This window comes from Miniopterus schreibersii (assembly GCF_964146895.1).
Source record: "Miniopterus schreibersii genome assembly, chromosome: 1".
Classification (NCBI taxonomy): Eukaryota; Metazoa; Chordata; class Mammalia; order Chiroptera; family Miniopteridae; genus Miniopterus; species Miniopterus schreibersii.
The window spans coordinates 138,836,884-138,854,863 of NC_138101.1; the positions used below are offsets into that span (position 1 = coordinate 138,836,884).

The 17,980-nt window shown below is 37.9% G+C and overlaps 1 protein-coding gene across 1 annotated transcript in view; it reads right to left on the reverse strand.

The window, feature by feature from the left end:
* DPH6 (diphthamine biosynthesis 6) overlaps positions 1 to 17,268 on the reverse strand; it is a 145,162-nt gene extending 127,894 nt beyond the window's left edge. Inside the window, exons 1-3 of the mRNA XM_081152436.1 lie at positions 17,195 to 17,268; positions 13,260 to 13,354; positions 8,137 to 8,330 (exon numbers count right to left, since the gene is read on the reverse strand). Of these exons, the coding sequence (XP_081008562.1) occupies positions 8,137 to 8,330; positions 13,260 to 13,354; positions 17,195 to 17,265 (360 nt within the window). The 5' untranslated portion in view covers positions 17,266 to 17,268. The remainder of the gene's footprint in view (positions 1 to 8,136; positions 8,331 to 13,259; positions 13,355 to 17,194) is intronic.
* Positions 17,269 to 17,980: the final 712 nt, after the last annotated feature.

The following is a 17,980-nucleotide window of genomic DNA, read 5'->3' on the forward strand; positions in this document are numbered from 1 at the left end:
CTCTTCCCACAGTAGGTTGTGTTGTTTCTGCACAATCAAAAGACTCCATCTCTTACTCTGAGAATGGCATATGATCTACACCTGCCCAGTCAAATGAAATCATCTCTCAACAATGACTGGGCTCCTGGATGCTACAAGTCAGGACACTAAGTGACAATGAAACATAATTGGATTTTCCTACTAGAATGTAACTAGAAGCCATCTTCAAACTGCAAGGATCCTGACCAAGAATAGCATCAACAGAAAGCAGAGGCAAGAAATAAAAATAGAGAAATGGGGAGGGAGAGGGACTTTTGATTATAGAATTTGTGTCCTGCATCTAGTCTACTTGAAACCAAACTTATTTACGTAACTGTCAAGAAATCCTCATTTTATTTTTTATCTATTTATTTTAATCCTCATCCATGGATATTTTTTCCATTGCTTTTCAGAGAGAGAAACATCAATGTGAGAGAGACACATCAATTGGTTGCCTCCCGCACACTACCCGACCAGGCCAGGGATTGCACCTGCAACCAGTACATGCTCTTAACCAGAATTGAACCCAAGACCCTTCAGTCCACTGGCCGATGCTCTAACCACTGAGCCAAACCAGCGAGGGCAAGAAATCCCCATTTTATTTAAACCAGCTTGAATATGACTTTCCATTCCCGAATTCTAACCAATACAAAGAGTAAATGGCAATTGGTAATTATTAAAAATATTAAATTAAAATCTGTTTTAAAAAGCCAATTATTTACAAACACTCCTATCAAAAATAAATATTCCATTAAAAAGGCAGTTATTCATTTATTGTTGTATTCAAATCACAAGCCTCCATTAAATACTTCAAGGTTATCAATACCAAAATACCTAATGAGAAAAAGAATATGAGAGAAGAAAAGTACTAAAGATTAGAACAGGAAGACTGAAATTAAATATTCAACTTAAGGAAGAACAATAAATTAATTACATTAGAATAAAATTAACACCTTTCTGGATCAAGAGATTCCATTAAAATGGAAACAAAGGTATAACCTCCCAAAAACAAAGAGAACAGGGGGAAAACAACAATGGAAAAAAATTTCAATTAATTTCTTGAGTCAGAAAGCAGATGAAGAAGGAATGATGACTGATAAATCAACAGAAAAAGTTATAATCTACTGTTTGCATGGAAAAGAAGAAAGCTAAGAAAGGAACCAAACTAGGCCACATTATACTGAATTCCAGATATAACAAATGTGAGATATGAGGCTGGAAAAATTCTAAAGTCAAAAGTGTTCACAGTCAGCAACCAAGACATTTGAGAAAAGCCTACCATATAAAAGAAAACAAAACATATGAAAAAAGACCACAATATTTCAAGGAATGAATGATAATGTTTAAAATCTCTAATCTGTATTTTAAGAAGGATATAGTGATGTTATACCATAGAAGGAGAAACAGGTTGTTATAAAAAAAATGAGAATAATCTATAAACAAGTAAAGTTCTTGGCTATTAAAAATATGATGGTTAAAATAAAAAATGTAAGAAAAGACAAGACACATGAAGTTTTATTTTAAGCACTCTAACATTTGTTCAGGGAGAGTGCCAGAAAAAGGGAATAGGGAAAGTAGAGGGGACCAAATTATCAAACAAATAATGGGAAAGCATTTCCCAGAGTCACCCTCACACTGCAATTCCATTGGCTGTGCTATTTTTTTGCATCAGATTTTACATCAGGGAAAAGAAAAGACCATAGTAGTACTAGGCCTCACATCCATGTATCTCTCTGTACCATAAAAAGAGCTTATCTTCTGCCAACCATACATCATCCTAGGCTTCACTCTATTTAGTACAATGTAGGTTAACAAAAATCATCCCTGCTCCAATCAGTATAGCCAGAAGAATGCCATGTTGTGACTGGCTTTCACTTGGATGAATTCCAGCTCTGAACCAACATTAAGGGAAAGAGGACAGGGATATGCTGCTACTCAACAGGAAGATGCAGAAGGGATGAAGGGGAAGCAACTTTCCATGTCCAATATGTTTGTTGTGACATTTCATTACACCAGGTATAAAGACACAATCATAAAAGTTAACAGAGAGAAAAAAATGAGTCAGCTAAAAGGAGCAAGAATCATATCTGCATGCCCGGCCAGTGTAGCTAAGTGGTTGAGCACTGCCCAAGAGGTCAGGGTACATTCCTGGGTTGCCGGCTTGATCCCCAGTATGGGGTGTGCAGGAGACAGCCTATCGATTATGTTTCTGTCTCTCTATCCCTCTCCCTCCCTCTCTTTCTTAAAAAAAATCAATAAAAACATATTTTTTAAAAATCACATCAGCATGAAAGTTCTCATCAGCAAAATGCTAGAGTACCATGAAGCAATGCCTTAAATTATTTGAGGAAGAATGAGTTTCAATCTAAAATTTTAAATTCAACCAATGTATCAATCAAATGTGGGGACAGAATAGGAACATTTTCAAAATGTAAGGATTTGAAAGCACCTTTTCTAAGGAAGTTTCTTAAAGATAGACTGAACTTATATAAGGGAATAAACCAAGAAAGAGAAAGACAGCAGACAGAGTAAGAAGTGGCTCCAAACCGATGGACAAAGAAAGATATAATGATCCTTAAATACATTCTCTATAGAGAAATGATGTTTATAAGCATCTTTCAGTAACTATCATATCGCTTATGTGACTTAAAAAGAAAACACGTAGAATATGAAAATTACTATATTTTCAGGAGATAATGTAGATTATCTATATGCCAAATTACTCCAGATGAAAACTAAAGTAACATTTGAATATTAAAGAAATTCTAAATAATAAAAGACTAGCTATATGAAAATCAGGTATTTTGCAAAAAGCTTGGAATACATATAACACAATCACCTGATCTCTGAGATATAAAGGCTTATTATAGTTCTAATCGTTTTCATGACTTCTACAAAAGTTAGGAAATTTTTAACTCTGTAAATTCTTCCAAATCTTTCCTACTTTTTTACAGTAATTAGTCAATTAAACTCTACAAAAGAAACATCTCTTACTCAAAAGGTAACTAATATTTGGGGAGAAAAAGAACTACAAAAACAAAAGACTGACTTATATGTTAAAGTCACAAAATTGCAATCTGTTATAAATAAATGTTTAAAATTAAAATGAATCTAAATGCTTTCAATGCTCCATTAATATTCAAAGGATTAAAAACAGCAGTTCCAGCCCGGCCAGACGTGGCTCAGCAGTTGAGCATCAACCTAGGATCTAGGAGATGGCGGTTCAATTCCGGGTCAGAGCATATGCCCAGGTTGCAGGCTTGATCTCCAGTCAGGGGTGTGCAGGAGGCAGCTGATCACTGATGACTCTGTCATCATTGACGTTTCAACTCTCTCTCTCCCTCTCTCTGAATCAATAAAGATATATTTAAAAAAAAAAAAAGCAGTTCCATATTTTTCTTATAAGTGAAGACTAACTTGAAGAATTACAGGTCTCCTAGATTCCTTTTCTTCCTCATAATTATTCAAGTACTCATTAGAATATGTAAGACCTCTATTGGAATCTTTGCACCAGTGTTTCATAAATGGATCTAACTATTAAAGTCTAGTTATACACTCTCTTATATAAAAACAATATATTTTTGATACCTATGTACTTAAAATATCCCAAAGTAAAATTAATATTTCCACACAGGAAAAGAAGAAACTATTTAGTCCCAAGCAACTTGATAACATCTCTTTCAACTATAGTTATAATTATCATGTACAAACATCCAAAGCAGAAGTTGTCAAGATTTAACATTACCATTAATATATGTCCTAACTGATGGTTATAAAAGATAATGGAAAAGCATCCATTCTCCAAAGGCAGCATAGATTGAAAAAGAAATTTCTTAATTACTACTAATCTGACCATTTTTAATTAAACTGATTAGTAATTTATTATCTTTTCCTTTCTTAGAAGGCTGTTATTATCACAGAGCTTCTCCAAAGTTATCAGTTATCAGTGATTTTTAAGCAATCCAATTACTTCTTGTGTGAATCCTACCACTTTGTAATACTGGCTTATGCTAAAACGTTAATACTCAGTTTTTTTATATGCTGAGAAAGAAATTTTAAAATGCAAAATCTGCACTCAGTATTTCATACCTCAAACTGAACACTGTCAAGATCTTAGTTGCCTGTATGGAAAGATGACTATTAAAAGTAGAACACTTAGGCTTTCCACCTTGTTTGATAATCAAAATAGTTTTTATTAGCAGGTGTCTTCCCAAAAGGAAGAACCAAGTTCCTGTGATTTTCTTTGAAAAGTATGTGCTTCTTATGCTATCCAGAACTAAACACTAAATTACGGAATTATTCTAAGTGTTTCCCCTATTAGTATCTTTTTCAAAGAATAAATAAAAATGAAAATGTTGTGACATATAAAATAAGAAATACTTTAGTCAAACAAACTTTAAAGGAATTTAAATACTTTCCATATATTTTTAATCAAAACTCTGAACTGATATTAAGATCATCAGGATCAAATTAAAGGTATAGACTGAAGTAGTTACTTGGGACTAGCAAATTTGCATGACATGGGTTCATGACTAACTTCCGAAAAGCAGGCCCTGAAGATTAAGAAAATGAAATGCCAGAGACCCAAGATGGTGGCGGATTGAGTGGAAGCTACACTGGCACTCTCCCAGGACCAAACTGGAATTACAACTAAAATAAAGAAAAGCCATCCTGAATAATCAACTGCAACTGAAGACTAGCTGGAGAGCACCCTCACAACCAAGGCCCAAAAGTAGAGACTGCATAGACTGCTAGGAAGTGTGGAGGTGCAAGAGGGCTGGCTGGGCTCCCACAGGCAGTAGCTGAAGGTCCAGAGGGATATCTCAGCTGTGGGGGGTTCCCACTGAGAACTCTGGGGTCTAAACCCCAGGCTGGGCTCCCCAGCCCAGAGAACCAGAACTGAGAAAGGTGCCCACATAATATCTGGCTGTGAAAAGCAGCAGGGTTTCTGTCTGTCAGGGAGAGATAGCTGGAAATGAGGCACCCTCTTAAAGGGCTAACACACAGTTTCGTGTGTAGCCACTCACCTTGGGCTCCGGCAGAGGCAGAGTGCACTACAGCAGTGTGAGGAGAATCCAGAGGGCTGGCTGGGGGGAATATATCTCAGAGGGAATCCATCTGGACCCCAGTGCTGGGTTATTTTCCCATACCGCAAAGGACATCTTTCTCAGGCAGACATTTACCTTCCAAGCAGCTTTTGCCTAAGGGGAAAGCAATTGCCCAACCCTGCTGGAAAACCTGACCCCACCCCGTGGAGTGTCTACAGCCTGAGACTTCTTAAGAAACTGATAAAAATCAGGCATGCCACCTGTGGCTCTTAAGAAAGTGAATAAATCTGGACCTAGGACTTAGAAAAGCAGGCCTTGGTGCAAATCTTGGTTCTGTCCAAACACACCCAGCCCCAGCAGAGGACACCACAAGCTGTGGAGTGTGGAAAACTTCAAACAGGGCACTCAAGGCCAGTCACAAACAGCGTCTGACATTGTCTTGCACCAGAGACCATCCAAAAGGCAGGGAATCCTAGCAGATCTACCTAATACACAGAAACAAATTCAAACAGGCAGTCAAAATGGGGAGACAAAAAAACAAGCCCTAAATGAAAGAACAAAAGAATTCTCCAGAAGAAAGGCTAAATGAAATGGAGATAAGCAATATATCAGAGATAGAGTTCAGAATACTGATCATAAAGATGCTCAACAGCATGAAAAAAGGTATAGAAACTATGAAGGAAATTAATGACATAGTTGAAATAAAAAAAACATTGGAAGGAATGAACAGCACAGTAGGGGAAGCAGAGGATTGGATCAGCAAATTAGAAGACAGGGTAGAAAAAAAAATTACTCAAAGAACCAAAAAGAAAAAACAATTAAAAAACAGGAGGACAGTCTAAGGGAGATGTGGGACAACATAAAACATAACAATATTTGCATCATAGGAGTGCCAGAAGAGGTCGACAGTAAGCAAGGGTTAGAGAACCTGTTTGAAGAAATAATGGCAGAAAACCTCCCTAACTTGGTCAAGGAAAAAGTCACACAAGTTCAGGAGGCACAGAGTCTTCCAAGCAAGAACCCAAAAAGGCCCACGACCAGACACATCATAATTAAAATGCCAAAAATCCAAGACAAAGAGAGAATCTTGAAGACAGTAAGAGAAAAGCAATCTGTTACCTACAAAGGAGCTCCCATAAGGCTGTCAGCTGATTCCTCATCAGAAACTCTACAGGTCAGAAGGGAATGGCATGAAGTATTCAAGGAAATGCAAAACAAGGATCTGAAACCAAGACCACTCTATCGAGCAAGGCTATCATTCAAAATAGATGGTGAAATAAAGAGCTTTCCAGACCAAAAAAGGCTAAAGGAATTTATAACCACAAACCAGCATTGCAAGAGATGTTAAAGGGACTGCTGTAATAATGAGAAACATAGGCATAAAGAAATAAAATGGCAATAGATAAGTACCTATCAATAATAACCTTAAATATAAATGGATTAAATGTCCCAATCACAAGATACAGGGTAGCTGAATGGATAAGAAAACAAGACCCAAATACATGCTATCTACAAGAGACCCACCTCAGAACAAAAGACTCACACAGGCTGGAAAAAACAAAAAAAACTTCTGGAGGACTTTAAAGGAGAGATCGACAGCACTACAGTCACAGTAGGGGACTTTATCACCCCACTGACTTTACTGGATAGATCTTCCAGACAAAAATCAACAAGGAAACAGTGACTCTAAATGACACACTAGATCGCCGGGCCAGGCATGGCTCAGCGGTTGAGCATCGACCTGGGATCCAGGAGATTGAGGTTTGATTCCAGGTAGGGGCACATGCCCGGGTTGCGGGCTCGGTCACCAGTTGGGGGTGTGCAGGAGACAGCCGATGGATGACAACTCTCTCATCATTGATGTTTCTATCTCTCTCTCTCCCTCTCCCTTCTTCTCTCTGAAATCAATAAAGATATAAATAAATAAATAAATAAATAAATAAATAAATAAATAAATAAATAAATAAATAAATGACACACTAGATCAGATAGATTTAATTGACATTTACAGAACACTCCACTCCAAACCTGCAGAATAGGCATTCTCCTCAAGTGCACATGGGACATTCTCAAAAACAGGCCACAAGTTAGGACACAAAACAAGTCTCTACAAGTTCAAGAAGACTGAAATCATATCAAGCACCTTCTTGGACAGTTATACAATGTAATACTATGCAGCTGTAAAACAAAGGATCCCTTACCCTTTGAGACAGCATGGTGGGACCTGGAGAGTATTATGCCAAGAGAAATAAGCCAGTTAGAGAAAGACAAGTGTCACATGATCTTACTCATATGTGGAATCTGATGAACAAAATAGATCCAGAGACATAGAAGCATGGAACAGACTGATGAATCTCAGAGGGAAGGTGGGGATGGGTGGGTGGATGGGGAGAGAGTAACATAAGAATTCATATGCATATATGCCTAACCCATGGACACAGACAATAGTGGGGTGAAGGCCTGAGGGGAGGGGTACAGGGTAGAGGGGATCAATGAGGAGAAAAGGGGACATATGTAATACTTTCAAAAATAAAGATAAATTAGAAAAAAAGAAAGAAAATGAAATGCCACGTCCCTTGGTAGAAGAGATGAAACTGTCCTTCCTTTGTAAAAATAAAATAAAAAAATATTTACATATTTGTGTGTTTGTTTACTGTCTGTCTCCTTCCACTGGAAAGTAAGCTCCAGCAGAACAGGAGTTTGTCTGATATGTTCACTGCCCCATTCCCTAGTCCCTATATCAAGCACATGGTATGTAGTCGAAAAGTATTTTCTAAAAAAATGATCAAAAGGTCATCAGCTTCAAAACCCTAAGGAAAAACAACAACTTAGTTAAGTATCACTTGACAATCCTGGGTGCCAAATTATATCAAAAGTTTTAGTTTCAAATAATATTTAACATAAAGGTTAGAGTAACAACTTTCTTTTCTATTAAAAAATACAAAATATTCTTTCATAGAGTAGTTGGGCTACTAGCAGTTACAAATTATTTATTACTAAATAAGTCAATACATGTAATTTTTCAAATTACACATTAAATTCAGTAAATGTAATTGGTCAGTCTGCATACCTTAACAAGTTTCAAAAGCTCATAGAGATCTTCAACCTCATCACCTTCACATTTGGTGTACACTCGTCCTGTATCCACACTCCTTCCTCTTATGGTACGGCGATAGAGGGGAAGGGCCATTGCTTCTGCATACAAATCAATGGCATGATGACCCACTGTCTGATACATGTAGCTATCCAGTTCATCTGACCCCACTGTAACAAAGTAGAAATAATCAGTACAAGAGGGTGAAAAAAAGTGGATTTGAAAGTCCATCTAGGTTTGACTGCTTGAGGAGCAGTTAATATAACTTAAAAGCTTACTACACTATATCTCTCTGCATTCGTGAAGTGACATGAAATGACCTGCACATTTATCCTTAGTTGCATCCAGTTAACATCAGCTCTAGTCATCTGTACTGCTAATTACAAATACAATTATATATAAAATTTTAAAACTATATACAACAAATGTTTAAAGAGAAATCTATCCAATAAATTTTAATTATTCAGTTAAAGATTTTATTACATAATTAAAAAAAAATTCATTCAAGGTTATTCACAAAGTCATCCAGTTGTAGCAGAAAACCTTTCTTAATTAAATATCTACTTAGTTGCCCAGCTGGCATGGCTCAGCGGTTGAGCATCAACCTATGATCCAGGAGACTGCCGTTCAGTTCTGTCAGGGCATGTGCCCAGGTTGCAGGCTCAATCCCCAGCCCGAGGCACGCAGGAGGAAGCCGATCAATGACTCTCTCATCATTGATTTTTTTGTTTCTTTCTCCCTCTCCCTTCCTCTCTCTGAAATCAATAAAAATGTATTTTTAAAAAAATCTACTTAGTTAATAAGTGACAAATATTCATAAGAGAAAAATTTAGATGCTCTTGATATGTTTTATATTCAACACTTCAATAAAACATATAAAAATATATCAATTCAATATTTTTAAAGCAGTTACAAAGGTATATAGAAACATAACTTAAACTAATTAGTAACATAATCACAGGTTGTCACAAGATTCCACAAACATCAATATGGGTAAAATACTCAAAACAGATGAGTCACATCAGAATCTTTGGTGATGAACTTAGAAATATATTGCAGTAGGCTTTGTAATCTCATAATTTTATTTTTCAGAAAAAAAGAATCATGAATATACATAACGATTCTTTGCAAAGATATTCATCACAGAATTATTTATAATAGCTTAAAAATCATCCTATATCCATGAAATACTATGCAGCCATCAATATAATTTGAAGAGCTTTTTCTAAAGTATATTCTGCAGAATAGAAATACCATATATATTAATAGGAATTGATGAAAAAAGGATTCCATGGTCAAATACGTTTTTTAAAAATGGAGCTAAACCATGTTAAGTGTCTTTGCTGCAGTTCTTCCTAGGCTACTGTGTTTAAGCTGCTCCACTTAAAGGGATAAAGTATGAACTCTCAGATTTACCTATTCAAAGAACACTTACATTTCATGTGGTACCTGTATTCCAAAGAAGATATCTAGGGAATGCTATGGTAAAATAATACTTAATGACATGGAAGATGTTCACACAAAAAAAAAGATTACAAAACAATTTGTTTGGCATATATGTATATATAATTATACAATTTTATATATATATATGTGTGTGTGTGTGTGTGTGTGTGTATGTATGTATATAATTGGCTTTGACATATATATATGCCAAGCAGGTCCAGGCTTTCCACTTAATGTGAAAGTATCCTATCAAAAGGCATGAAAATGATACTTTAAGGAAGGGCCCCTTCAATAATCAAAACCATCAACCATCTGCTATCAAATTTTGGCTCACCAGTTTTCTGGACCCACACATCAGATTGGGATCCACACTCACATTATTATTATAAATCCATCTACTCCCAGTCCCAGTAGGAAGTGGAGATACAGCCAATGTTACCTAAAAAACTTTCATCCTTCCTTCATCTCAAACTTAGACTTTAAATGTTATTAGCTTTAAAAAAAATGATATAATCAAATTAATATATCTAAAGAACTTTAAGCTTCTTAGCAAGAAACTTCCTGATGTTAGCACAATAATTAAAACATTTTACTGACTTCAAAAACCTAGAAGACTATTTTCCTTTAAGGCTCCATTTAGTCCTAACCACACTGTAACTTTTATTAATGGAAGCTACGTAGTAACAATGCTTTGAAATCGAATAAAACCAAAAGGCTCCACTGTTGCCTGAAGCACTTCAATTACCATGCCACAAGAGTTGCTACTACAAATTTAAAGAGATGGTTTTATGACTTCTATGACAACTTCAAATTATTCCTATTGATGGGGATTAATTCCTTTCCAGACAACCTATAGAAAACCCAGTACTATGAATTCACTCTAACCAACTTTACACTGAGTCATCTCTACCAGTCAATCCTCATTAAGGTTCCTTTTGCAGCATATTTGGGCGGAAAAGAAGTCAATCAATGAATCATTCGATAATCACAAACTTCCTGCTGACTTTAAATAAAGATTAGCTAAAACCTCTCCATCTACCAACCCACAGCTGTCTATTCTCTTCCACTACAATTACTATAGTTCCAGCTGACTGTTTCCAACTTTTACCTCATAATATTCCAATTTACTAATGAATTTTTACTTCGTAATATTTGACTTACTAATGGATTTTTTCTCTCACTCACAATATTCTAAATAACTGTCACCATTCCACTGTGAACTATAAAGATATACTTTCCTTGTCATCTTATTCACCCTTCCAGTGAAGCATTAACACCTGGAAAATCATACAATAATGACTCAGTACAAGGAACTATAACAATTCACAGAGAAAAGCTGAAGACAAGATAGAAACTCCAGGGAGGGAGATTATGACTATATTATATCAAGTACGTATTATAGGCTATATAAGTATCTGCTTTTTAAATACTAAGACCTTGCAAGATAGAAAGTTTAAAAAACCCACTTGCCTGACTACAAGGGATAAAACAGTCTCTTTCCTTTTGGTAAGTGAACACAGCTTTGAAAAAAAACACCTGCTTCTTCTTTTATAATACAGAAGTTACAGTACAGCTTCCACTCACCCTTAGTCAGAATTTTCTCTTTATTATGTAAAGTACAGAAGTAGGTTATTTTCAAAACAGCTCACTTCTAAAAAGCTATTCTTATTCATCATCAGAACCCCAGTACGAAATCCTAAAGTTTATGTTTACCCCATCCCTCTAAAGAACCTGTCCTATTTCTTCCTATAAAACATCTTTAATTTCCACCTTCCCACTTCACTTTCAGAATTACTTGGGTCTTAATGACAGAAGGAAAGAATATCTGACAAATAACTGCTGGCTATTCCAGGGCTAATTCTAGTTAGTTTATTATTCATCTATCCCCAATAAAGAGAGTGAATGCCTACCAGAGGCATAGAGCTGGTCCAAGTGCTGAGGAACAATTAAAGGAACACAGAAGATAGGACCTCTTCTCTCAAGAACCTTACAAGCAATCTATTTGGAAATAAAAGCAAAGACGAAATAAATAGAAAACAACTGCAAAATGATATAAAAACAAAAATTCAACAGACTGGCAGCCTTGAAGAAAGAAGAAAGGAGGGAGGGAGGGAGGGATTTTAGAGCTAGCTTCAGATTAACTACATTTACTGGATGCCTATTTCATGCCAAGAACAATGATTAGCGTTTTCATATATACTACTCATTTAATTCAGCCAAAAATGACAGTAGAGCAAAAGCATAGAGTCTTGCAAGAAAATGAGAAAAGTGGATGATAAAAAGATTTTACTAGAAGTATGAGTAGTAACAAACAAACTTAGACAAGTGTTAATCTCTCCCTATTACACTTTAGCAGTTAATAACTCGAGTTTTACGGGTAAAATCCTCACCTGAGGATATTTCTTCCATTTTCAGAGAGAGTGGAAGGGAGGGGGGAGAGAAAGAGAAACACTGATATGAGAGAGACACATCAATTGGTTGCCTCCTGCAAGCACCCTGATCAGGCCTGGGTTCCACCTACAACCCAGATACGGGCCCTGGACCGGGAGTTGAACCCTCGACCGTTCGGTGCACTGGCCAGCTTTCTACCACTTAGACACACTGGCCAGGGCTATTTTTCTTTTTTAAAAAAGTTCTAATTGGGAAAGATAATTGTAACCATGTGGTCATGGATTTAACTAAACTTGTGGTGATTATTTTACAATATATACATATGCTAAATCATTATACTGTATACCTAAAACTACTACAATGTAATATGTCAATTATATCTCAATTGACAAAAGATATTGTTGAGGGTTGCCTATATCCCTCTCAAATTCTTATTCTGAAGTCCTAACATCCAGTACCTCAAAATATAACCTTATTTAGATATAGGGTCGTTGCAGATGTAATTAGTTAGTTTAAGGTCATTAAAGTACTTTCCCTTTATCCAATATAACTGGTGTATTAAAAAAGGAAATTTAAACACACATGGACACAAAGGGAAAAAAAAATTCTAACTGGGAAAATGTCATTGGTGAGTAATCTGAAAAAAGTAGCTAAAATGAGGTCTGTGGATGAATTATGGATATCCTTGTTACCACAAATAAAAAGTAGAATTGTATTACTTTATACCTCTATCAAGTCTCACACATTTAGCTTACATCTAAGATAGCTAAATTGAATTTTTTAAATAATACAAAATTATCATTATCATTTATCAATATATGTCTTATTTCCCAAGCTCCTAGAAGCTCTATCTTATTTACCTGTGTATTCCCTGCAACACTTGGAAATGTGTTGTCATGGAGGGGCAGTGTGAAGTAAGCGGGTTCAAGTCTCAGCTCTGCAAGTTTGTTCCAGCTATTTTACCAAGGACAAGGGCATGTGACTCAGCTGCAGGCTTGATCCCCCGCCCTGGTCAGGGCACGTGCTGGAGGCAACCAATCAATGTGTCTCTCTCACATTTACGTCGAATAAAACTCTCTAGGAGTTCTTGTGAGAATTAAAGAACATGTAATTGAAAACACTTAGCATTGAACTTAGCACCTAATAGGTACTAAAGATATATTAGTTCCTTTTATGTTTTTGCATACTGTATACAACAGAATGTAATAATGAAGTTGGAGATTCAGTTACTTAGACAATTTCCAATACAGGTATACACTTACCTTGGTTTTCAGCTGGTCTTAGATTTGCTAAAGCAACGATCTGATGTCCAGCAGCAATGCACTGCATCATATTGTAACAGCTGTCCTTCCCACCACTGAAAAATAAATAGAGATAAGTATCAGATTAATGACCATTATTCAACATAGAATCATTAGATATCAAAATAGAACACATTATTTATTCTGCTCTTCAGAATCTGAGGGACTACCTTACATTTAGAATGCAAAAAAAACACATGCAGTTTTGATGGCATAAGCAAACTGAGCAAACAAATCTGAATGTCTAAGGAATATACTCACAAGAGCTTATGAAATTATATGCCATTATCACAAAGACCATTCTAAACAAAATATAACTCTTTGGTTTGTGATCGTAGTAGCTTTACTTAATATACAAATTGCTTTGCAAATAAAATTATTTAAGCTTATATTCCAGGTAAATACTTATTATAATATTCTTTAGGTGAAATTCTCTATAAAAAGGTAGAAAAACATCTGTTCCACTGTAAGAAATCTAACTGGCCTCCATCACCAATTAAAGGATACAATTAAAAATCTGAGACCCACTCTAATGACAGAGTATGACACAGTTGGTGGGTTCAAATTCTGTAGAGATAGAAATGCTGAATTATACCAATAAAGTTAAACATCAATACTTCAGCTTTCAGCTATCATTATATGATGGCAGAATAAGGCTTGAGCACAAATCTAATTAACAAATTAAAAAGAAGTTCCAGCCCTAGCCGGTTTTGGTCAGTGGTTAGAGAGTCAGCCCTGAAGGGTCCCAGGTTTGATTTCGGACAAGGGCATGTGCCTCAGTTGCAGGCTTGATCTCGGCCCTGGTTGGGGCACGTGTTGGAGGCAACCAATCAATGTGTCTCACATTTATGGTTTTTTTCTCTCTCTCTCTCCCTTCCAGTCTCCCTGAAAAGCAATGGAAAAAAATATTCTAAGGACAAAAAAACACAAAAAACTTCTAAATTCTGCCACCAAATTTACCTAAGGTGTAGGCAAATCACTTAGTCAAAACAAGTGGTACTTCATCTGTAACAAGGTTGAATGGCAAACTCTGTGCTATTGGGTTTTATACTCTGTTTCTCACTATGCATGTTTCTTCCTTTATTATTGCCTCTCTTCCCTGCTTTCCAATTTTTGCTTAAGATCTGCAAATGTACCTCAGGCAATGATTAGACCTTTTCAGAGCCCAAGGAACTAAAAGAGACTTTATTCTAGAAGGTGGCCTTTTTGCCTTTTTAGTTCCCAACATTCGTCTGCCTCTACTACATTCTGATCAGTATCAACTGTCATTCCAGAACTTCTCAAGGGGAGAGACTGTAAGAATCAAAGTGAAATTACACATCACTCTCCCTTTTCTCAGATTCTGACATTACCATAAATCTGTGTTGCACAACCTCCCTACTGAACTTCACAGTTTCATTTCTGTAGCACAAAAATATCTAATTCTTTAAAATATATAGAATAGTTAAGATTAAAGGGTATATCTCCACAATTCTAATTCCTTACAATATTAAAGATTAAACAATATACATCCACAATCAGAATTTATATTTTAAAATGCTAAGCTTTCAAATATGGTTTTAAAATAGTATTTCCCAAATTGTGTTCTGTGGAACACTACTGTCCAATGGTTTTCAAGGTCAAATAAGTTTGGGAAATACAGAGTATCTTACCCCCTGAAAAGTCACAAAGTATATTAGGATATGTTATGTTAAAAGTCCAACAGATCAGTGGAATACTAAGCTAAATTACTCAATGTGTTTGTGTTTACATACTTCATTATAAAATTAAAGAATGGTCTAGCTAATCCTCAAGGTGTCATTCAACTGTAAAATTCAATGACTATCTTTTGTGTATTAAGAAAATAACGTTCTTTATGGTCTAAAGATATGTAAGGATCTTGGTTTCACTTATTCCCTAAAACACACATATCTCTCACTTTAGTACACACACACACACATTTATTGCAAATACAGCAGATTCACTGTATTTAACTCCATACATATTCAAGAATATATGCACATAAATGCACATATAGGTACTATGTATGTCTTCATATTCATATGTATGTAGTTATATATACATACCTACAATATATCTCCTAACATTTATACAGATCTTACAGTTTAGCAAGTATTTTCCAACAATGTCTTTTGTAATCTGCTTTTTTATTATAAAAGTAATATATACACGTTACAGAATATTTAGTGTAATGGATTATACCAATCTTCTCTCCTTCCCTCCCAGATTTCTGAGTCTTCAGTTGGTGTTTCCTTAATAGTTAAACTTTTAGCAAACTGCTTATGAATGTGAATTACTCGTTTCCTGGACTACTTTTTACTCTATGTAGATCAAATGAAGACCACAATGGTCAAAACTTAATCATTCATTTTACAGAAGAAATTCACTGAATGACAATATTTTTTGACATTATAGTCTCCTAAAAATGGCATTGAAATAAAAGAAACTGGAATATTCCAGTCACTCCAGAAGGGTCTAGTGTTATGTCAAGGCCTTAACAGGTCAGTAGCAACTACCTAGGGTATTGAACAACATGAAATCTTCAATGGGTTTACAAAGAAACTGCATGGCTGCAATGTAGCTCAGGCACTCTACAGTGATCCAAATCTCATCAAACAAAATACAAGTAGCCTAAGTTCCCCCCGCCCCCTTTTAAAAAAATGTCTTTATTGATTTCAGAGAGAGGGAGGGAAAGATAGAAACATCAATGATGAGAGAGTCATTGATTGGCTGCATCCTGCAACCCCGTACTGGGGATCAAGCCCTCAACCCTGGCATGTGCCCTGTTGGATGTTCCCTGACCTGAACTGAACCTGTGATCTCGGGGATCATAGGTTGATGCTCAACTGCTAAGCTACTGGGCCTGAAGTCCTCTTTTTAATGTTGTTATTGTGTTCGCTTTTGCTTCAATTACAGATTCTTTTAACTGGCCTGCCTCTGTCATAGGACTTACTTTAGATATCTAAATATGACGGGTTACTATAAATAAAACTCCTTTTGGAACATGAAATGTTACCATAAGGTCATCCTAAAAGCAAACAATGTGTGTCTGAAGCAACAGCAACAAGATTTAGGGACGTGGGGGTGTGTGTGGGTGGGGGGCGGGAAAACATTAACTTAAGAACTTCTTCATATGCATATATGCATAGCCCAGGGACACAGACAATCGTGTGGTGAAGGCCTGGGGGTGGGGGAAGGGCTGGATGAAGGGGGACAGAGGGGATGAAAATGGGGGACATCTGTAATACTGTCAACAAAAAAATAAATTAAAAAACAACACTGGTACAATTCCATCTCTGTCCTTGAGCGCCAAGGTAAAATACATCCCTGTCATAAGCAACACACCTCGGGGCAGGTGGGGGAGAGCTGGACTTCCGTAGAAGGGGCGGGGACATAAACAGCCTAAGGTGGAAGGCAGGACCCGGGGACCGGACGGAATGGAAGGCTGAAGATTACTACAGAAGAGAACGGAGAAAGCAGAAGGGCTGAGGTAGCCGAGTAGTCAAGCAGCGGCTCGCAGATTTCCCATCAATTACGGCTTTTAGGAAGCCGACCCCAGGCCGCGGCCGGCTAATTAAACCAGAACTCCGGCCATGAGACCCAAGCATCAGTAGATTTTAAAGTTCCCCACGTGAATCCAATGTAAATCCAAGTTTGAGGGACAGAACAACAAAGGGGCGGCGACTGGCTGAGAGGAGGGGCGCGAGCCCCAGACGGCCGGGCCGGGTAGCCCAAAGGCTCCGCCTCTTCCTGCGGCCTGAACCCCGACACGCGGCTCCTGCACAGACAGACTCTTTTCGTCACCGAGGGCGGCTGCGGCGGCACTTCACGCCCATCAAGAGAAAGGAACTTCAGGCTGGCAGGGGAAGAAGAAGGTGGCACCAGCGCCACGTTACCTGATCAGAGCCGCGACCCTCATGCTGGGCGCAGTGCGCGTGCGTGCGGCGGGCGCGAGCTTTGACGTCATCGCAGCCGCGCCCAGGCTGACGCACGGCGGGGCCTCAGCCCCAGGTGTTCGCTCCGCTGCCTGTCGGCGGACCGGCCGTGCGGTCCCTGCGGCTGCTGCGGGACACCTGGCCGGAGAGGATGGGCGACGTTGGCGCCTTGTCCCTGGGGCGGGGACCTCCCGGCCCAGAAAACATGGCGTTTAGGCAGTGCGTAACCACCTAAGTGAGGGCACTGAGGCTGCCGAGAGAAGGGCAAAGCCGCGTCGCCGAGCCCGACCGCCGCCGAGACGGGTTGGTTTGGATGCGAGAAAGTTCAGAATCCCTTACGCTGCGGGTGAGGCGCCTGTGGCTGTGCAAAGGGAGAGGAAGTTTGCCCTTACTGCCGCAGCACCCCCAAGAAACGAACTGCGCCCTTTACTGTTTTAGCTTATGTCTCCTCTGCCCTCCAGACCTCAGTCTGGAGCTAGGCCGGGACCCCTGGGCTCAAGGGGGTTCGGGCCCCTGGGTAACGGGGAGCTGAGGAGCCGCGTAGGGCCCGTCGCCGAAGCGCAGCGGCCTTGCAGAGAGAAAATCTGGCCTCTAGGTTCGCTCACCAAGTATTTATTGCCTTTCACGTGCCATCCACCGTTGTAGGCCCTTGGGATACATGCACGAATAAAAAACAAGGATCACGCCCCTCGTGGAGTTTATATGGAGGCGTGAGAGCAGACAAGATACAGCTAAAAAATTCTACGG